This window comes from Xenopus tropicalis, chromosome 5 (assembly GCF_000004195.4).
Source record: "Xenopus tropicalis strain Nigerian chromosome 5, UCB_Xtro_10.0, whole genome shotgun sequence".
NCBI classification, from domain to species: Eukaryota; Metazoa; Chordata; class Amphibia; order Anura; family Pipidae; genus Xenopus; species Xenopus tropicalis.
This window is the reverse complement of record NC_030681.2, coordinates 30116554-30139317: the sequence shown is the minus strand read 5'-3', so window position 1 is coordinate 30139317 and position 22764 is coordinate 30116554. Positions and strand designations below refer to the sequence as shown.

At 38.5% G+C, this 22764-nt stretch overlaps 1 protein-coding gene across 1 annotated transcript in view; it reads left to right on the top strand.

Annotated features, from left to right (window-relative positions):
- Positions 1–454: 454 nt before the first annotated feature.
- The window catches only part of bfsp1 (beaded filament structural protein 1), a 46350-nt gene continuing 24040 nt past the window's right edge, over positions 455–22764 (top strand). The window contains exons 1-2 of the mRNA XM_002931744.5: positions 455–904; positions 12313–12373. Coding sequence (XP_002931790.1) covers positions 531–904; positions 12313–12373 — 435 coding nt within the window. The 5' untranslated portion in view covers positions 455–530. The remainder of the gene's footprint in view (positions 905–12312; positions 12374–22764) is intronic.

The following is a 22764-nucleotide window of genomic DNA, read 5'->3' as shown; positions in this document are numbered from 1 at the left end:
ACATACTATTGAATGCACAGAAAGTTGAAATGAAAAAAATAAAATTCAGGTCAGTGGATGACTGTATATAAAAGATTTTCATTTTTTGTTGCTACTGGCCCTAAAGGTTGTGTTTTCAGTAGGTAGAGAAGGTATATGCTCTGAGAAGCAAAAATCCCGGCCACCTTTTCTCTATCTCTTGCCCATTTAAAGAAGAGACCTCAGTCTTTCTACATTATTTTAACCGGCTTGTTTATATTGATGTATTTCTATGGCCTTTCTATGTTGTTCAGAGAACATTCTTCATGTGGCAATTTACCAACTGTTGCTGCAGACAGAACAAAACAAGTGCTGATGAGCAGTGGAAATATAGAGAACAGAACCTGTGTTTGCTATTTGCTTTGCTCTTTATTTTAGTCAGCAAATTGTTTCACACTGAATTCCAGGAGAAAGGGGCCAGGGAAATGTCACTGATTGCCCAGTAAAAAAAAATCAACCGAGTTGGTCTGACCAGAAAAAGGAAAGGTCCACAGAGCAAAGTGCGGAGAAATATGTATAAATCTAGCTACCGGCACGAAGTGCGCAAGGATAAATATGAAAGAAGCGACGCTTTTGATGAGCAAAAATTAGTAGACTTTGGCAACCTTGGCTTGACACAGGTTCAAGGACTAGAAAACCTGCATGAACTAAATGAAAGGTTTGCTAACTACATTAACAGAGCTAGGGTACTGGAGCAAAGAAATGGCATCTTTAGGAAGCAGCTGGAGACCTTCCAGAGAATGGATGAAATCTCTGGCCTGGAAGAAGCATTCGAAGAACAGATAGAACTGAACCAACAGAGAATCAGGGAGCTAGCTTCTGATCGGTCCCGTCTCGAAAGGGAGTACAAAGATGCCCAGAGGATGGTGGAAGAATTTAAAAACAAGTAAGCGATGTGTTGCCCTTCCCATTGCCATGAATGCTTTGCTTTGGTTATTATAGGAAAACGTGTTCAGCTCAGTATATTTCATTACTAGGTAATGATGATAGAGAAGCCAGTAAGTTCTCATAGATGTATTACCCTGCATATTTCAGAATAGTTGTATATATTATGCCTATATACATGCTACACTTTAACACTTTCTTAACAAATATGAATACAGGTATCGGACCCATTATCCAGAATGCTCAGGACCAAGGGTATTCCGGATAAGGGGTCTTTCTGTAATTTGGATTTCCATACCTTAAGTCTACTAAAGAATCAAGAAAACATTAATTAAACCACATGGGATTGTTTTGCATCCAATAAGGATTATTTATATCTTAGTTGGGATCAATTACAAGGTACTGTTTTATTACAACAGAGAAAAAAAAAGAAAAAAAAAAAGAAAATCCATTTTAAAATTCTGAATTTTTTGATTAAAATGGAGTCTATGGGAGACGGGCATTCCTTAATTCGGAGCTTTCTGGATAACGGGTTTCCGAATAAGGGATCCCATACCTGTACTATGTTCTTTTTTTATTTTACATATTCTCAGATATTATTTATATATCTGACTCTCTTGCTCTCTTCAAGGGTTGTAAATCATGGCAGCTACATGATATAATAAAGCTTTCTATTTTTGGACTGTCTGTTCCCCTGACTACTACACAAATCCCCTCTCAAAACAATGTAAGCAGGCTGCTGTTTAAAATCTTCCTTTTATTGGGATAAGCAATTGTTACTCCATCACATAAAATTCTGTAGAAGACAGGAAAGGATAAAGAATTTCAGCAAAAACATTTGTTGACTACATGTCCCATAATACACATTGAGGGCATCACAAAGAAGGGCAAAAACCTTGAAATGTTGGCATTTTTCAACTAATGGAGCATCCAAAATAACTGAAAACCTCTAATACCATAAAACAACATGACCTCAACAGCTGTTACATGGCAAAGTTTTGTATCAGTGTTTTTTGTGGTTTTGACATTTAATATATCATGAAAAAATTGTGTTTTTTATCACCAAAAATTCCCACAAATTGTGGGAAAAAAAATAAAATTCTACCTGCCTCTCAAGGGGCTGGGGTTTTGGATTTAACAATTTATTTTCAGTGCTGGAACAATTCATTCCAACCCAGAAAATAATTGGGCTTTTCTTTCTCTCTGAATGTGATACTCATCAGGTAGTCAGAATCTGCTGCACTGTGCACTGTCCCATAGGAAATTATTGTGTTGGCGCAGTGGGACTCATTCTAACAGCAATGACACCATTATCAGCTTCGATATATGAGTCAGGTCATTAAAAGTTTTGATAAATTAAAAAGATTGAAGGTCTTGAAATCTCTTGATTTCCAGGTTCAGTCTTTGATAATTCAGCCCGGTAAGCAAAAATCCATAACCCCAGGGTATGGAAAGAGCTTAGCGCTGTGGTTACTGAAGGTATAGGGGATGTATAGTCAAAAATCATAATCCTTGTGTGTGAAATTTATACCAAATGAAATACATTTACAATATAAAATCATTAAAATTCTTTGTATTTTGCATCTTATGCTATTCCCCTAAATCTGATCACAGCTCCTAGAAACCTACAGGGCTAGTGGCCATCCTGATGTGAAAAAAGCAGGGCACTGCTCTGTATCAGACGTGAAAAAAAAAACAAAAACTGTGACCGTCCTATACCAGACTTGAAAAAAAAACACAGGCATTTATTTACTGGATTGTCATTGGTCAGTTGCTGATAAGGCACAGATAAGGAGGTGAGTTGCACTTCAGGCACAGATAAGGAGGTGAAACATGAGCAGAGAGTGCTCTTTTAATTGTGGTTATTTGAATGTCCTGGGATAGAATGAATAAGGCATGAAGGTGATGAATAATTTAAAGGAGATATGAGTTTTTTGAAACAGTGTGGCAACACAAGTAAATTGAGAATTGTTCCACTTATCATGGGTTAAAAACAAAACGGATGCCATTGCTTGGCTTTGCTTGGCATACAGTATATGATGAAGAGGTAGAGGAGGGAATACACAGTGGGACTTTAATTTATCAGCTCTAAGATGCATTTGGCTCCCTTAGTGCTGCTGAGTTAAAAAAAATACATGAGCATCCGTGGGTCCCTCTTCCAATAAGGATGGTTTCAGTAAATATTCATATCATGAAAAAGTTATTGCCAAAGGTGCCATAGAACTGATTCTTATATGTCTCATATTTGGTAGCATGTTATTTGTAGCAGCATTCTGTGAGGGAAACAGACTATAAGTCCATTTAGACATACAGGGTATATTTATCATGCTGTGTGAAAAGTGGAGTGAAGCATTACCGGTGATGTTGCCCAGGGCAACCAATCAGCAATTAGATTTCAACAGTTAGAAAACCAAAGCAAAGCATCTGATTGGCTGCCATTAGCAACATCACCAGTAATGTTTTACTCCACTTTTTACACAGCATGATAAATGATTATTATGTGTTTTGCTATTGGTTTTGCTGTGGGTACTAATGTAGCAAACCCACCCCTACCGACCTATATGTAACAATTTTACAGATAATTAGACTTGAGTTACTATATTTTGGGCTTTAGCAAGAGCCCAATTCAGTTTAGATTGAATTGTTCCACAGCAGCTCCTCTTCTTTCTTTTGCTCATTCACCACACATGCTCTGAGCTGCTGGCTGTTATATGAGAATAAGGGGCCAATAGTGTACAGTATATTTAGAATCTAAAATTCACAATACAATTCTAATAAGTAATTAATTCAGATTCACATTACATGGCAGCTCAGAAACAAGTGCATCCTGCATCAGAATTGAATAGCCCTGTAGCATCAGCTTCTATGCTAGATAAACCTTATTGTCTGCTTTATGATTTCTGACAACTACAATGCTTAGCTCAGCTGCCCAGAGCACTCTGAGCATGTGCAGTGTCACTGACACTCAGATGATGGTTTAACAAGGTCCAAGATAACAAGCTTCTATAGACATAATTAAAGGAATGGATCATTACTATTATAGGGTTGCTGTACTTCTCTGCTGGTGAGGCAAGTTCAGTACAGGTATGAGGATTTATCTAGAACAGTGCTGTCCAACTGGCGGCCCGTGACCCCCCTCTGTATGGCCCCCCACCTGTCTGGCTGCTTTGATGGCTTACTCTTGTGTAAGCTTTAAATGGTATCAGTACTGAGATTAACTGCCCCCCCTGCATGGTTCTCACCTCAGATTCAGGCTGTAATCCCTCTGTATTGTTTAAATATGTAATCCCCTGTGTTGTTCACACCTTTTAATCTCTGCATTGTCCACCCCCTGCAGTGTTCACACCTCAGGCTCAGGCTGTAATCACCCCCATTGTTCCCCTGTTCACACCTCAGGAGCAGTAGAAACCCACAAATAATCCCTGCACACTACAAAAAGAACATATACTGAGGTGGTACTGCAATTAAAAAGTTTTTTAATATATAGTTATTGTGCAGACTGTAGGAGCAGTGCCAGCATTGTGTCACTGTAGGCTGCCTGTGTGTGCCATACACACAGGCAGCATAAGGCAAGCAGAGTATGGCACACACAGGCAGGGTAGGGAAGGCAGAGTATGGCACACACAGGCAGGGTAGGGAAGGCAGAGTATGGCACACACAGGCCAAGTTTGGCACAAACCAGCCAAGAATGGCACACACAGTGAAAGTATGGCACACACAGGCAGGGTAGGGAAGGCAGAGTATGGCACACACAGGCAGAGTAGGGCAAGCAGAGTATGGCACACACAGGCCAAGTTTGGCACAAACCAGCCAAGAATGGCACACACAGTGAAAGTATGGCACACGCAGGCAGGGTAGGGAAGGCAGAGTATGGCACACACAGGCAGGGTAGGGCAGGCAGAGTATGGCACACACAGGCCAAGTATGGCACAAACCAGCCAAGAATGGCAAACACAGTGAAAGTATGGCACGCAGGCAGGGTAGGGCAGGCAGAGTATGACACACAGGCAGGGTAGGGAAGGCAGAGTATGGCACACACAGGCAGGGTAGGGCAGGCAGAGTATGGCAGGTTTTTGCTGTACTACAACCATTAATATGGGTATGGTCATGTGATAACATGGGTGTGGTTTCAAGTGGGTGCAGTTTCAAAAAGGGGAGTGGTCAAAACTGGCTTCCATTATCGGCCCTCCACCACATAGGTCGGAAAAATTCCGGCCCTCGGTACAACAGAAGTTGGACAGCGCTGATCTAGAATGCTTGGGACCGGAGGTTTTTATAGTTTAAGGGGGGGGGGTTAAGAATAATTAATATGTTAATTAGGATCAAGAACAAGTTACTGCTTTAATATTACAGAGAAAAATTCATTTTTAAACATTTTAATTACTAAATTCAAATGGAGCATGTGAGTGTTGCAGACACTCTCCAAGATGGTGACACCTTGTGACAAGTTTGAAGTCCTGGATCATTGCTGCTATTTAGACACTTTTAGTTGATGCAGTAAGTACAGTATATAAAATATGGCATTTTTAGCCATATTCATTTTTAGAGTTTAGTTCTCCTTTAAATCACCTTTAACAGATGAAACTAAAACAGGGCTAGGCATACAGTACCATTAGTTGGCACAACATAAAGGAAGACAGATAACAGTTGAGTAATATTGGACAAACATAATATTTCAGTGTAGGAATATAATACAAATAAATACAAATAAAAATGTGGACAATGCAAGTGCTCCCTTTGTGCAGACATTTTCCCTTGAGTGTGTTTAATATAGGTTTTCTGTCAGTATAAGAATTTATAAGTATTTCACAATGGAAAAACCATCAAGCATGTTACAGTTTTCCTTTGCAGTGTAAAAAAAACTGTAAAATGTGCCAAAGAAGCCAACTTCAAACAGGTTTTAAAGAACGCACAATTCTAATTCATAATGTAATAACTGTCTAATGAACAATAGCACATTGTAAATTAGTGTTTTTGTTCTTTTCTATGCAATTTGTCTTCTGTTTATGATTGGCACATTCCCCTATTAGCAAGAGTGCAATTCATAAACACGTCCTTTCCTTTTAACATAATTTGGAATGGGATTGGTTACATATGGGCACAATTTTAATCCCCATTCTAAATCACTAGGAAGACTGCACATACTCATGCAAACCACAGTTTTATTTTTAATGATATTTCCCTGTAAATGATCCATTTGTTTTTCATATTAATATAGTTGGCCAGAAGATATTTAAAATGTGTGACATAACTTGTCTGGATTTTAGCTTTACATAATCAAAGCTGTGATTTCAATGTAGCCTTTTACACCCACTGTATTAACTAAAGTTCCACTGAATGCAATAGAATTCTGTTTTTGCAAATGGGAAAAAGTTTCACAAACATGTGCTAGAATTTGGCCATGCATTTTGTTTCACTTCACTTGTACTTAATGAAGCAAAAACACAAAACAAAAAAAGGACCAAAGATTTTTATGTTTCCGCAATTCACATGGTTCATACAGACCATACCCAGTTGCTCTCAGCCAGGCCTTCCAAAATAATTCACATTTTGGTAAAGCTGGCATACACATACTTACAGTGTCACAAAGTTTTATTCAGTTATTGGTACATGTATGGTACATACTGTACGGCCAATAATCATGTACAGGTATCGGACCCCTTATCCGGAAACCCGTTATCCAGAAAGCTCCGAATTACGGAATGCCTGTCTCCCATAGACTCCATTTTAATCAAATAATTCAGAATTTTAAAACTAATTTTCTTTTTCTATGTAGAAATAAAATAGAACCTTGTAATTGATTCCAACTAAGATATAATTAATCCTTATTGGATGCAAAACAATCCTATTGGGTTTAATTAATGCTTTATTGATTTCTTAGTAGACTTAAGGTATTGAGATCCAAATTACGGAAAGACCCCTTATCCGGAATACCCTTGGTCCCGAGCATTCTGGATAATGGGTCCTATACCTGTACTATGTATATTGGGGCCCAATGACCCAGAGCACAGTGTAGGGCAGCCCTCCCTCTGTATGGATTCCTGGTGGCTGGCCACTGAGAGCACTGGTTTTTCCCGGGCTTAGCAAGGGGAGGGACGCTCAGGGCAGCCCTCCTTCCAGTCAGTTCCAGGCAGCAAAGGATCAGCAGCTCGCAGCGTCCCACCCTCTCTCCCTTTAAAAAGGAGGTCATTGTTGTTGTTGCAGTTGGCGGAGGGTACCTTACTCCGTGCCCCCAGGGGGAAGTTTAAGGGGGGTACTTGCCAAGGAGAGTGTAGCCCGGTTGGCCTGCGGTCCTGATCGGAAGGCAGGTAGCCTCGGTTTAGGTCGGGGGGAAAGGAGGCAGGAACCAGGCGTTACATTTGGGCCCAGGGCCAGTCCCTGGGAGGCGAGTAAGGATTGTCGGTTTGAAAAGGTTACTGAAAATGTTTGTTATACAAACGGTTTTGTACAAGTTAATGATGTTACAAATGTTAATTGATGTTGAGTTTTATTGGCACATGGGGAGGTGCAGGGGAGACACAGCTCCTCATCACATTCTGTTGATCTCACCATGTGCACTTTGCCTGAACAACAGAAAGGCAGGCCGGGGGCCACCATCTTTTTCTCAATGTCCCTTTTCAGGATTTTATTCAGTGCTTTGTATTAATCATCCCCCCTAGGATTATTGTAGCAAAAAAATAGCATTCTAATATGTGCCATAATTGAGTATAACATAATTAAAGTCATAAAGCTATGGTCCTTCAACCATTGCTACAAGTAGTAACATAGTATCTTAGTTTGAATAAATACACGTCTATAGAATTCAACATTTTATGTCTAAATAAAACCCAAAGAAAGGCGAAACGCCTCTTCTAAAGCCTCTTTGCCTTCCTCACTCCAAAAGGCAATAGGACTGATCCCTGGATCAAGCTTGTACTAAGACTAAGAGCTCTTTTCAGTAACCCTGTATTTTCTGACTTGCTAAAAAGCTCCTTCCTGAAAATATCTAATGAATCAGACAGCACATGTACTTCAAGGAGAGAATTCCCCATCTCCACAGCTCTTGAAATATTAAGAGGAAACATCTTTTTCTTTAATCTGAAAGGATGCCCTTGTGTCTGCTGGAAGGACCTACTGGCTACAAACATTAAATTAGATAATGTTATGTTCTTTATTCCCCTGGAGTTCTAGTACTTGCACATTTACTATACATCTGGTTGGGTACTCAACACCCAGTAAAATAAAATTAAAAATAAAAATAAAAACAGGAGCTGAGCCACTTTCTTCTTACTAACTTGGGGTCTATAGCATACCCGTACAAGTAATCTACCCAAGGTTATCTACCCAGGCATCAGCCCCTTTATTTTCCACCATCACCTTTTTAGATCCTGCTTAACAAACAGATATGCCCATCCACCTTTTCTATTTCCCTTTCCCCTCCAGACAAAGTATAGTATAGCTGTCTATATTTACTGTACTGGCTGTACTATAAAAAATACACAAGAGATATTTTAGTTTATATATACAGTACAAGTATTGCACATTCTCTGGAATCTGCAATATGGTCTCTGATCTAACAAATGTGTCAAGCATAAACCTACTACAAACATTTCTGTAATTAAAATAGCACATGCATCTGTAACAGATAAGCCATGAAGACATATGTGCACATCCAAGATGCCAACAAAAATCTCAGATCTCGTCCTACAACAACACTGAAGCATTGCGCTCTTGGCTGAAGTTCATAAGGCTCCAAATTCCTATAATCAGTTGGAGCAGTACTCAGAATTGATTAACACATTAGTCATGGAAACGGCAGGCTTCTTGTAGCTTTTGAATACTTATAACTGATGCAGTGATAACTTAAAGACAATGCAATGCCTTATTCAAAGTGTTTCTTACCTAAATGGTCCTTCCTAAGTACAGTACATATTTCACATGAGGAAGGTCTAATTAGATTTAAAACTTGCACTATTTGTTGTTGCACTTTAAATAAAGTGTTCTCTAATGGATCACTGAGGAAGCCAATCCACTGTCAGAGAGGCCACCTTAACTAATATTTGTAGAGAGATAGTAGATGATTGTACTTTGTATAAAACAAGTTAAAGATGGAATATTGTAGGCATACAGGGAAAACTTCAGGTTCTTTTAAAGCTTTTAATTCCTTCTTTAAGTTAAAGGATAAATCAGATTAACTACAGTCTTCTGTAAATGTTCATTTAATTATTATTAATTATTTAATTATTAACAAGTTTATACAATTAATCTTTTAATTTGTTGAGGCACCTAGGCATCACCCCTCCCACCCTTAAGGTCCCCATACACTATAAGATCCGCTCGCTTGGCAATGTCACCAAGCGAGCGGATCTTCACCCGATATCCCCACCTACGGGTGGGCGATATCGGGTAGCAAGTGGCTTGAAAAAAAAATAATCCGATCGTTTGGCCAGATATCGGTCGGCCAGGCTGCTCTGTTCTGCCCATACATGGGCCGATTAGCTGCCGAATCGGCCCATGGGACCGATATCGGCAGCTATAGTCGGCCCGTGTATGGGGGCCTTTACTCTTGTCATTTATGAGGTGAAATATGTGCAATATTTAGTCCAGCCAGTGGATGGCACCAAACTTTAAGGTTGGGCTGTTGGGAATCCCCCTTAAGGAGATTAGATAAGGACGCACCTGAGCTGGGCACTCCCTTTTTGTCCCAGAAATCATGATAATAAGACAAGAGCAGAGCCAGACCACGCTTTGCAGGAGCCAGGGTAAAAGGAACACAGTGTGCCAGGACTACCTCAGAGGTGGTTAGGTAACTGTTTAAGTAGAAAGGGCATTCTTTTGCCCCAAGGAGGAGGTAGCGATTAGTCTGGACTGGGAAAATAGGTTCTGGCATTTTAAGTACACAGAGACGGAAAGAGCCCCATCCCGTTAAATAGTGACTATCTATGGCCTCCCACTGAAGCCCCTCTGGCATTTGTAAGTCGATTCTGTGTCAGTTAGGGATTGAGCATTCAGGTGTAGGTTAATAGGGAACCTAGGGGCTGTAGTGAGATAGCTGTGGGAAGCTTGTGCTTTATATGTAGAAATGACAGAGAAGAGGGGGTACAGTGTGAAAGAAGATGAGGACCCTTCACAGTAATGGCACTATACTAGTACAAATATATTACAGTGGCACTGGAGGCTATGTGATAAAAACACCATGAGAGAAGTGAGGGTATGAGATAATCCTTGTGCTTAGCCTTCTACTTTGCAATCCCTGTGTAATGCTGCTTTAATAAAGTTTGCCCTGGGAAAAGTGAAGGCCTTCCCTTTTCCCTTCCCCATGATGAAGACCTATCTGAGCCAGGTGGCCCCATTACACATTTGTATGCTAGTTAGGCTACAATGAGGCCCTTCACTGGAAAACACATAATGGTCAGAAGTGCTTTCTGCATGAATTGGGGGCATACACTTGCACCCCCAATTGCCCTCGCACTTCTGCCTTGGGACTTCATAAATTACCTTTCATAAATGACCCCTCATACATGCTCTTTTTAATGCCCCCACATCACAGGATTTCTAGTTGATTCTAGTTTATATATATACTGTATATATGTATATATATATATACACACACACATAACTCTTTGTAGCAGGGCAGATATCAGAATCTAAGTATGCACCTTGTTCTGTCTCACTTCTTACTTGACCTCACAAGTGAGAAATCTGGAATACTGCTTCTTGCATTTATTATTTTTCACATTTGTTTCTGGGATGCAAAAACACCCAATAAAATCTTCTCAGTCTGCGCGAGGTTCCTGCAGGTTTTTATTAAATAGATTTATTTCGTAACTTGAGAAGTTCTTGAAACCTTTGATAGAAATGGTTTATAAGCAATAGTGCTATGCCATCAAAATCATTCAAAAGTATTGCTGTAAGGATGTTGGGTTTATACCAACTTTTTAATGGGACAAACCCCTTCTTTAATAAGATGTTTGATTTTAAACAGGTGACCAGTAAATTCTACCTGCTGATTGGTTGTTAGGGGTTACTGCTACTGGGGTAGGGGTTACTTAGTTCCTTTTATTACATAACCCTTTTAGAATATAGTGTGACAAGGTTACAGAAATCATGTCCCAAGCACTTTGGATAATAGGTCCCATACCTGTACTGAGGAAACTGTATCTCTTTTGTCTTTTATACTCCTCACCTGGTCTGCTCAAGGTTTAGCATTCCAAAAAGTCTTTTGTTTTTTTTTTTTATTATTTTTGGCACTTCTAATAAGTGCTGGAAAATGTCTGATTAAAAATATCCCATTTCAATAAAATGACATAGTTTAATATTGTTTTGGGGTTGTTTTTTTTGCCTTAAAGTTTCATATATCAAGCAATCTTCCCACATGTGTCACAGAAGGCTCAGAATCCTTTATTATTGCAAACAGAGTATGGAAAACTGATTACTGAATGCTTTGGTATAGATAACGACATAAAGTATGTCAGAACTGTGACAAATTTGTGAAAAAATGAAGGAAAATAAACCCTGTCATTACAATTCCAATTTTGCCAGAACTGTTCTGCTTCACTGAGGAAGCTCCATTTGCTGCAATAATACAGGTATTAACATTCTAATTTGTTCTTGAGCATTCTACTGGCATGTGATTGGCCAGGACTGATACCTGCACCCTTACAATTAGTGATGCCCGAATCCAGGATTCGTTTTGGGATTCAGCCAAGATTCAACCTTTTTCAGCAGGATTCGGGTTCGGCCAAATACATACATTCAGCCGAACCAAATCCGAATCTGAACATAGAAAAAGTTTCACAGTGCGCTTTGAATTCAGTTCGGTATTCGGTTGCAAGGGATTTAGGGTTTGGCCTGATTCTGACTTTATTAAGAACTATTCTGCTTACCATAACACTTTTGTAGGGAGGAAATACACTTTTGTTGAATTTATTGCCCCTTTTTAAAGCACAGGGTCCAATTTGCTTTATATAGTGCACAGTCCATAGTGCAAATTGTGCCTTTCTATTAAATGTTAAGCAAATATTTTCTTACCACGGCCAAAACAGTAATAAAACCCCATATGGATAATTATTGATTTTCAGCTGTACAAACTATTTGCACTCATTGTCCAGGATTTATCTCAATGCATGACATTTTTAGGACTATATAACTGTTATTAAAGGTCAGGGGATCAATTTCTGAAAAATGAATAAACTATGTTTATAAAAGGCATTTCTTTCATGTAACTGCATTCTAAGCAGGGATGGCTGCAGAAAACTCACAGTAGTGATGGGTTTATTGGGGGATATAATGTCTATGCATAGATGGTGGCTTACAAAGTCCACAGTGGGAAAATGAGTTGAGTTTAACCATTTCAGGATTAAGTGCTGCGGCCTACACTGTGAGTGCTGTATATGGTGAGTTATTGGAAATCTTTTGCTTGATTCTCAGATATAAAAATGAATGTGAGCACCAGCTGCATCTCAAAGACACTCTTGAAAATCTTAATAAGGTAAGCACAATGTCATATATATTTTTTTGTACCAATAACCTTTATTTGCCTTTTAATATTTTAAAATGTACTGTACATATTTGCTATTTGCTGGGCACATACCTCTTCTGTCACCCACCCCAAGTCTGGGCCCCTGTCCCCTCACCGCTTGCTCAACATTCCCCCCATTGCCATATGGGATAAGAGGTGGTTGGCTTGACTAGGGCACCTGTCTGGTTTGGCTAAGCATGTATAAGATGCTGTACAAAAGTCCATTCCAGAATAATCGTTCAGATTTGCTAAAATTAGAATTTTTGATAAAAACTCAAATCAACCTGAATGCGATTTTTTTTCCCAGCACATTTACACAAAGGCTTGAAACAGAAATATTTGATCCCATGAATTCGTTGCACCTTACTATTAGGGGCCCATGTATCAATGTACGATTGACTTCGAATGGGAACATTTTTTATTTTTTCTAATTTATAGAAGTTTTCGTATTTTTCTATGATATTTTTTTTTAATTTTCACAACTTTTATGTGCTCTGCGTCAATTTATGCGACAAAATCATATTTGCCGAAAGTTTTGGATTAACTGAAGCTTCGGTATTGTGAATTTCCTTGGGCCAGGTTGGAGCTGCAGAGTGCCATTGAGCCCTATGGGAGACTTTCCTTGGGCCGGGTTGGAGCTGCAGAGTGCCATTGAGCCCTATGGGAGACTTTCCTTGGGCCGGGTTGGAGCTGCAGAGTGCCATTGAGCCCTATGGGAGACTTTCCTTGGGCCAGGTTGGAGCTGCAGAGTGCCATTGAGCCCTATGGGAGACTTTCCTTGGGCCGGGTTGGAGCTGCAGAGTGCCATTGAGCCCTATGGGAGACTTTCCTTGGGCCAGGTTGGAGCTGCAGAGTGCCATTGAGCCCTATGGGAGACTTTCCTTGGGCCGGGTTGGAGCTGCAGAGTGCCATTGAGCCCTATGGGAGACTTTCCTTGGGCCAGCTTGGAGCTGCAGAGTGCCATTGAGCCCTATGGGAGGCTTCCAAAATCATGCCCTAAAGGTCCAAAGTCAGAAAGGTTTTCACTCTGTTTATGATCGTTCGGATACGAAAATTTCATAATTTTCGGATTCTATGTCAATATTTTTGCATGACCATAATACGAATTTTCGCGGAATTAACGCACATCCAAAATTATCATATTTACTCTGATTTTTTGCCAAAATTCGGACTTTGATAAATCTGCCTCTCAATTTTGCTGTAAAATGTCATTCAATTAAAATCTTTAAAAATCAAAACTTTCTTTTGAAAACTTGAATTTGAAATCAATTGCTTGAATTTTGCAAATACACCTTCCCCATTGACTTCTAGGTTTTTAGCTGCAGAAGTGATGAATTCTAATTTTTGGGATTTTTTTCAATACATAAATCTTGAAAACTCAATTTTGGAGAACTCATATTAGAAAATAATTGTGATGTTTTTTTTGCAGCCTCTTTTTATGACTAAGCCTAAGACTCAGCTTAAGTCCAAGACTCAGGGGCATATTTATGATTGCTAGAGCCCAAGACTCAGGAGTAGTGATGCATGAATCTGTCACATTTCGCTTCAGAAAAAAAATTTGCGAGACAACAGGAAAATTTGTGAAACGGCAAAAAATTTGTGAAACGCGTTTCTTGTGTGCAAATCCATGCCTGGCAAAAAAATGTGCTCATCGTTACTCAGGGGCAGATTTATGATTGCTTGAGCCCAAGACTCAGGGGCAGATTTATGATTGCTTGAGCCCAAGACTCAGGGGCAGATTTATGATTGTTCAAGCTCTAGGTTTAGGGGCAGGTTTATTATGGTTTGAGCCCAAGGTTTAGGGGCAGATTTATGATTGCTCAAGCTTTTTGGCTTGAGCCATCATAAAGAAAAACCCTGTGTGAATTAAGAAACTCACGTGGGGTTAATTGAGGTACTGAGCACCTAAAACTACCAAACGTTTTCTTATTTAACTGAGCAGTCATAAAACTGCCCCCACCCCCACATGCAGAAGCATTATGGGACCCAGTATTTAACCCCTGCAGTAAACCAGGCAGGAAGTACAGGATCCCCTTTTGTGCATTTAAACAGTGATCCTTCCTTTTGTGTGCATGTGAAATTGTGTAAAATAAAGTAATACATAAATACATTTTGAAATGGTTACAGGTTCCTTGCTTATATTATTGCATAGCTGGCATCTGTTATTAGAAGCAACATGTTTACTCAACTTGCAGAATGCACCATAATAATACATTCTTGGCAAACAATCAATTTTCAGTAAATAAGCCATTTTTTTCACTTAGCAGTTTGCCATATTAGTAAATGATTTCTAGAAAACAACCAACAAAACAAAAAGTCCCACAGTAAATACAGAACACCAAGGAATCAGGATGAAAAGGCTACCTGGGTCCTGTATTGTATTGCTTCACTAGATGCCTGTTGTTGGCATCAAAATCTCCACAGAATTTTGAAAATTAGCCACACACAGAATAACCACCTGGAGCAAAGAAAGAAGAAGCTGAAGAAGATCGCTCCGTGGGGCTCATGTGGAAGTTCCCCAGGCTGGTGCAGTTCTCTGCTAACAGGAGCACTGGCCCAGGGTATATACTCGAGTATAAGCCTAGTTTTTCAGCACCTAAAATGTGCTGAAAAAAGTCACCCTCGGCTTATACTCGAGTTGGATGCCATGGGTCCCTCCAGACTAGCACCCTTTGTCCTTTGTGTGCAAATTAGGCCTCCCGCAACCAGACCCTCCAGTGCCCTGGCCCGCTCCCAAATTCATCTACCATCTTCACCTGTCCCATTTGGCACTAGACATTGCACTTTATATTATATATAAACTATATATAGTTTTGAAGGATTTTAACTCTTTGTGTTTTATATTGGTTGCTGATTGAGGGCAGTACTCTTAAGGTATCATTGTTGATACCATATTGTTTTTGTTGACCCTCTTCTCCGCTTACAGAGCTAGTTTACTGTTTTTCTTTGAAATAAAAATTTTAAAACTTATACCCCACTGATGCCTCATTTAATGTAATTTTATTGGTATTTATTTTGATTATTGAAACTTAGCAGTAGCTGCTGCATTTCCCATCCTAGGCTTATACTCGAGTCAAAATGTTTTTCCAGTTTTCTTAGGTAAAATTAGGTACCTAGGCTTATATTCAGATCGGCTTATACTCGAGTATATATGGTAATTATAATCACAAGGGGTGCCTAACATTTGGCTTCCCCCAGTAATTATAATTGTCCTTCTCCTTTTAAGACATACCTGGGAAATGGCAGCTTGCAAAGGACGGTGCAAGTCTCAGTTCACAATAAGGGAGCAGAGCAAGAAAACATACAAAACAATAGGGAAATATAAGCTTCATTTTTTCCCCACCAGGATTTTCAGCAATCAGTCTGTATTATCTGTCACAAGAATTGCATATTAACTCTGACATTGTTATATTAATACAGACAGGAATAAGTGCACGGACCCGACACCTGATAAGTACCCAGTATGCAGCCAAATTACATGGTTTTAACAAGTAAAGCAGCAAAAACATTAAATCATGTCTTTAGCATTCACTGTAGGAACTGGGGATTATCTGTCTCTACAAACATACAGGAAATATATGCTCAGTGACAGGTTTCCAGTAAAAACAATTTGACTCAAATCAAACAGCTCAGAATGTTTGGAAATAAATGGCTAAAAGAAAGTTTCTCTTGGGATTTCTGTGCAATATTTCAGTTTGACATGTTCTGTAGGGTTCTGATTATGTGCTGGATTGTATTAGCGCTTGTATAAAACAGGCCAATGGTTTCAACTTTTTTATGCTTTTTTTAATCTTAGCTTCATGGCTGCAAAACTGGCACAATGTTATCCGCAGCAAATAAATCAATTCAAATCCCCATGAAATACAATAAAATAAGAACAGAGAGGGGAACACATCCAGACTACAAAAAGAGTTCCGTGTAAAAATGAAACTGGGTAAAATGGATAGACTGTGCAAATTAAAAATATTTGTAATATATTTAGCAAAAATGTAATCTATAAAGGCTGGAGTGAGCAGATGCCTAATATTATAGCCAGAAGTTAACCAACAATATGGCACATGGGACATAACGGTTCAGTTAGTTTGTGAGCACGCAGGTCAGATTAAAATGCAGTTATGTCCCATATGCCCCCCCCTAAAGTCACTGATTGGTTACTGACTGCTAACAGCTTAGAGAGCTGAAAGCAGGAAGAAGTGTTCTGGCCATTATGTTAGACATCTGCCCACTCCAGCCCTTACAGATTACATTTGCCTAACTATTTTGAAAACATTTTTTTATTTTGTGCAGTCTGTGTATTTTACCCTGTTTCATTTTTACACTGAACTATTCCTTTAAAGGCAAAATATAGGATAAGTTGTCAGATTTATCCTAGCACTACTGTCAAGTTGAGCGCTCCCAAGTGCTCTCTGCACTAGAAGAGCCCAGTTTCAGTTATAAAAAACAGAAATTTGCCTCTTAAAGTGACCAGGTCAGCTCTTTGCTGCCCCTGGTAACTGGCTATTCACTTCCACCTGACCCAAGGTTCTCAGGGCAGGAGTGACTCTGGCACTCTCTGTAGATCAGCCCTAGCAATGGCTGGGCAGAACAGCAAAAGCTAATTTTACCTTTATAGTGGGGTTGGTACCAGGGGGAGATATACCACTAACCCTTTATGGATATGGCTCCTTAAAAAAAAATCTGTTCCTAACAAAGAGCTCACACATATACATCATACACCCTTCCCATAAAAATCCTTCACTTGTAAAATTGGAAGAAGTTATGGAATTAGTGTAATTAATGACCCAGTTAGATGTTTGCTTTTAAACAGTAGACCAGTAGACAATTAAGTCTCAACTATGTAAGAGCTGCAAAAGGCATTTAAGATAGGGAAATATACTTATCCTTACATATTTCGTTATATACCATTGTGGAGAAACCGGTATCTTAAACATTCTCTCAAGTATTGGTCTGCAAGGGGAATCCTGACAGTGTGGGACTTAAGGTGGCCATACACGTAGCAATAACAATCTTTTGTGTGACCATTGGTTGCAGGATAGATCGTTCCCACCCTCCACTGGCGTTCAGGGCTGAATTGTCAGATATGGAAGAAGAAACAATAGAAATTCTACCTCCACCTGCCAATATAATCCAAATATTTTAACCTGTCTGATCAGTAGTCTCGTCGAGCTGCCATACACGCACAGAATAATATCGGTGCGTGTATGGCCAGCTTTAGTAGAATGGAGACGTAAATTGCCACCTCTTAATCAGACTTTTTAGAAGTGTTTTGGGACATTTAGTTGTTCCATGCAAGCCAAATATACAATGTAATGAATCTGAGAAAAGGAAGCCAATAAAAACAAATTGGTTTCTAAGCTATGTCATTAAGCTAAGTCATTAATAAAAACAGCAGTTGTATATTCCTGTGATGGATAAGGGACCTGGGAGGCCTCTGCTAACTCTATATAAAGGGGATTCATTTCTATAAGTGACACAACGCCGGCAAGCTATTTGCCTTACACACTAAGTTGTGCCTGTCTAGAAGCCATGCCTGCTATATGTAATGCATCTATTTTTCATTTAGACTGCTTTAAAGTTATGATATATTGGAGGGATGTAACAATTTAATTTAGAAAGTCTCAGTCAGACTAATCCTTGAGCTTTTTCTGCTTGGAGCAGTGAATTTTGATACCCCTTCCAAAATTCTCTTCCTATCAGGATTTTTGTATTGAAATGGATGTGGGCATCACCTCTGGATATATTACAATGGCTAGAGTTAGTAGGAAAGTCATTACTTCTGTATAAAATATATATTATATGAGACGGGGGGAGGGACAGGGAAAATGTAAAGCAAAATTGCACAGTTGGTTGATTAATTGATAAAATCGATGTACAACATTTACTGGGATGATTACTTTGTGGGGTTAAAGGTCATGTATTTGATACCTTAGTAGGGGTAAAGTATCCTCCTAATAAGTCACTTCCTTTTCTTGCCTGGTTATATATTTGATAATTCAAATTTGTGTAATTTTAGAGATATTTCTACCACAACTAAACTCACAAATACCTTTAATACCTCTAATTAAATAAAAGATTGTTACAGTTTGCCAGGACAGCTTCCATTGCCTTCGACATTTAGGTTTAGGTTTAGGTTTTTAAGTTTTATATTAGTTATATTTGTTACAAAAATGACCTTTTTTCCATGTTTTTAAGTAATTAGTATAATCCACGATTTTTAGCATAATACGAATGCTATTAAATGGGCCCCTTAGTTTGTAATCATTTGATGTCAGAATGATGCACATTGCACTCTATGTAAATACAGTCTTTTGTATTTAATGGAACCATCAAATAAAGATATAAAAACACAATAGACCAGTAAACCAGTAAGTAATTGCTATTAGTGATGAGTAGTGATGAGCGAATCTGTCCCGTTTCGCCTAAAAATTTGGGAAACAAGAGCAAAATTCGGGAAGCGGCGAAAAATTTTTGAAACGGCGAAAAATTCGCAAAACATGTTTGTTGCACAATTTTTTTTGTTGCCCGTCCCCATTTTGACGCGACCGCTCTCTTTTCTGACGCGTCCGCTCCCTTTTCTGACGTGACCGCGCCCTTTTTGACGCGGCCCCAACTTTTTTTTGACACACAACAATTTTTTCAGTGGCGAATTTTCTCGAAAAAATGGCAAAATGCAGAAATTTGCTGTGAATCTATGCCTGGTGAAAAAATGTGCTCATCACTAGTGAATAAAAATTTGCAAAACACCAAGAAATTCGCAAAACGGCGAAAATTTCACGAAACGCATTTCACGAAACGCACTATTTTTTTTGTCGCCCGCGTCTTTTTTTGTCGTCTGCGTCTATTTTTTGTCGGCTGCAGCTATTTTTTTGTCTCCCACGCTTTTTTTGATGGGACTGCACCTTTTTTGACGCGACCGCATCCAATGTGACGTGCAACAAAAAATAATTCCATGCGACGAATTTTTCAACAAGAAATTTTCATTGAAGTTTCATGAAACAATTCGCCAATGGCGAAGTGTGGAAATTGGCTGCGAATCCATGTCTGGTGAAAAAATTCGCTCATCACTAATTGCTATGAGTTAATCAATCAAGGGAAGAATTTCAACCTGTTTGCTTTATATTACATGTTTAGCAAACCAGTAAACAACTGAAAACAATGTTAAGAAAAGGGGGCATTTGCTAACATTTGGATTTTTATGGTATTTTGAAACCACAAATAGTGATTAGTGAATCTGTTTCACTTCAGAAAAACCTGCGAAACAGTGAAAAATTTGCGAAAAGGCGGGTGTCAGGCAACGTTCTTAGTTTGCACTATTTTGATGGGGGGGGTGAGCGGACCTATTTTACATGACCTCACCTATTTTGATGTGACCACACCCAATTTAATGCGGGCGCGCCTAACAAAAAAGATGCGGAAAATTTCGAAAACCACAACATTTTTGAGTTATAAAAGGGACATCTGCCATTTACTTCTACATGATCTCAGCAGGCTTTAGATGGTGTATTTTTTCTTTTGAAATCTGTCATGGTTTGTCACATAATAAAAATAATTTAAAAAAATAATGACGAAACAAAAAATAATTTAAAAAATCGAGTTTTTCTGCGACCAATCGTATTTTGGTGTCAAAATAACCAAACTGAAGAAATCAAGCTTTAGTAAATGCCCCCTCAAATGTAAACGATGTGCAAGCATATATAAATGGACATGGCCTGGCGTACTGGAACCCCTTTTATAGGCTTTATTTATCGATTTTCAAATTTGGAAATTTTATAGTTTTAATTGTAATTTGACTAAACTCAAAATGATTAAACTTAAAAATAAAAAAATAAAAAACATAATCAAATTAAACAGTGAAAAAACCTAGAATGCTTTTCAATGGGTCTAAAAACTCAAACTGGAGCAAAAATGCATACATTTTGCCTAGGACAGCTCCCATTGGCGTCTACATGAATTTGCAAGTTTTTGGTACTGAAGCTTTACATTCGAGTTTTTTAAATTTTTGGCACTTAATAAAAAATCAAACATTTTACTTTTGAAAACTATAACTGGAATTTGCGAGTTTTTGCACAACAGAAAATTTGTAGCCCAAAAAGTTGAAATTTTAATCAGCCGCCTAGTTACAATTGCGTCATGCTTTTGACCATCTTTGGTTTTATACATGCCTCTGTTCATGTTTGTCATGGTAAGCTGTACTGCATACGTGTTTGGCTCCTTTAGGAAGGCATACACTAGAAGATACAGTATATGGAATAAAAGTTGGAAACGGAAAAAAAAAATTTGCACAAATAAGAATTTGCATTTCACATTGTAATATTCTTCATTAGACTGCACTGGAAATTTAAATTGTGCATTGTGCAGTTTTAAGACGTACTGTACTCGAAGGTGGCTTAATCTTTTGGAACAAACATTGCAACTTTTTCAGTAAGAAGTTTAATTACCTACATACCACACTGGCTGACTTTTATTACATTCCCCCACAAATAATAAATAATTCTATTTTTTCATGATTTCCTTTTGCTTTGTAGGAATAAAACAGTCCATTTAAATTTAGCTTAACCAGTATAAATCCATTTTGGTGGCAAACCAAGCTTAAGGGTTCTTTCAGCCTAGGGGTGTGTATTAAAAAAGTAATGGTGCTATGCCCATAACCATTTTATAAATAAATACAGGTATAGGATCCCTTATCCGGAAACCCATTATCCAGAAAGCTCCGAATTACGGAAAGCCCGTCTCCCATAGACTCCATTTTAATCAAATAATTCAGAATATTAAAGCTGATTTCCTTTTTCTCTGTAATAATAAAACAGTACCTTGTACTTGATCCCAACTAAGATATAATTACCCCTTATTGGGGGCAGAACAGCCCTATTGGGTTTATTTAATGGTTAAATGATTCCCTTTTCTCTGTAATAATAAAACAGTACCTGTACTTGATCCCAACTAAGATATAATTACCCCTTATTGGGGGCAGAACAGCCCTATTGGGTTTATTTAATGGTTAAATGATTCCCTTTTCTCTGTAATAATAAAACAGTACCTGTACTTGATCCCAACTAAGATATAATTAATCCTTAATGGATGCAAAACATTCCTATTGGGTTTAATTAATGTTTTATTGATTTTTTAGTAGACAAGGTATGGAGATCCAAATTATGGAAAGACCCCTTATCCGGAATACCCTTGGTCCCGATCATTCTGGATAACGGGTCCTATACCTTTACAATAAAAAGGCTCTGTGGAGATGCCTTCCCTAGGCTCACCTAATGCTGAGGTGACTGCCTGAAAGCACATACTGTATTACAGTATAAACCTACTGTACATAGAAGATGGGGCTTGTTAGGTATTTGGACAACCCCTCTCCATATAACAGGTTTGCCAATAAAATAACAAGGGACTTATACTTGGGCATTTATTATTAACTAAAGGGAAAGTCGAAGGCAAGATACTCATCAGCTGTTCATGTCTGTAGTCTGGAATGAAGCACGTGAGGACACAACTGAAATACTAGTTTATGAAAAAGAACTTTGTCTGAGACTTTCCTATTAGCGCATCTGGCCCATAAATAAGAGTTTCAGAAAATGAACATTTCCATTACAGAATAATGTTCTAAGGCTGCACCAAGCTTTACACATTTGGAGAAAGTCTTTCTTCTGAGAACTATGGCCTCTTGACTCTCTTAGAAAGAAAGCAGGGAAAAAAACCAATTATCTTAAGTAACAGGTGTTAAATTAAGACGGGGGCTACATAAATAATGTAGGAACCTTATTTCTCTCCCCATGTTGGAATTGTCTGCTGCTCATTAAAGTACAGTGAAGTGTTTTTGAGTCTGGTCTCCTTGGCAGCATTTGTGATAGGAGCAGCACACTACTAATCATCTGCCTTACAGCTTCTGGCAAACCTACAGCAAAGTTGTTATTGAAGCACCATCATTTACATAATAAGCTGCCGCACAAAGCATCAGCTCTGCTGTAAATGTAGATGCGCAGCTTCCATTTTTTACTTGACTAATTCTTCTGCTTGCAATTATTTTAATGCAATAATTTGTGCAACATTAAACTCTGATAATGTCAAAAACCAATGATTGATGACCTTCCAGTGTTCAAGTGTAAGTTCTGTTACAGAAAATAGAATAAATATTTGATGATTGATACATTTATGACAGGAAAAAAAATACAAATATAAATGAAAGGATGATATGGGGTACTTATACTTATATGGGGACATGTTTATATTTATAATTTAATTTTATAGCACTACAAGTATAGCAGCAGTAGTAAAATGTAGAAAAGTATACATAGAGGACAAGCATTATCATAAATGAATAATAATAATGAATCAATTAGTATGAATACACAGAGATT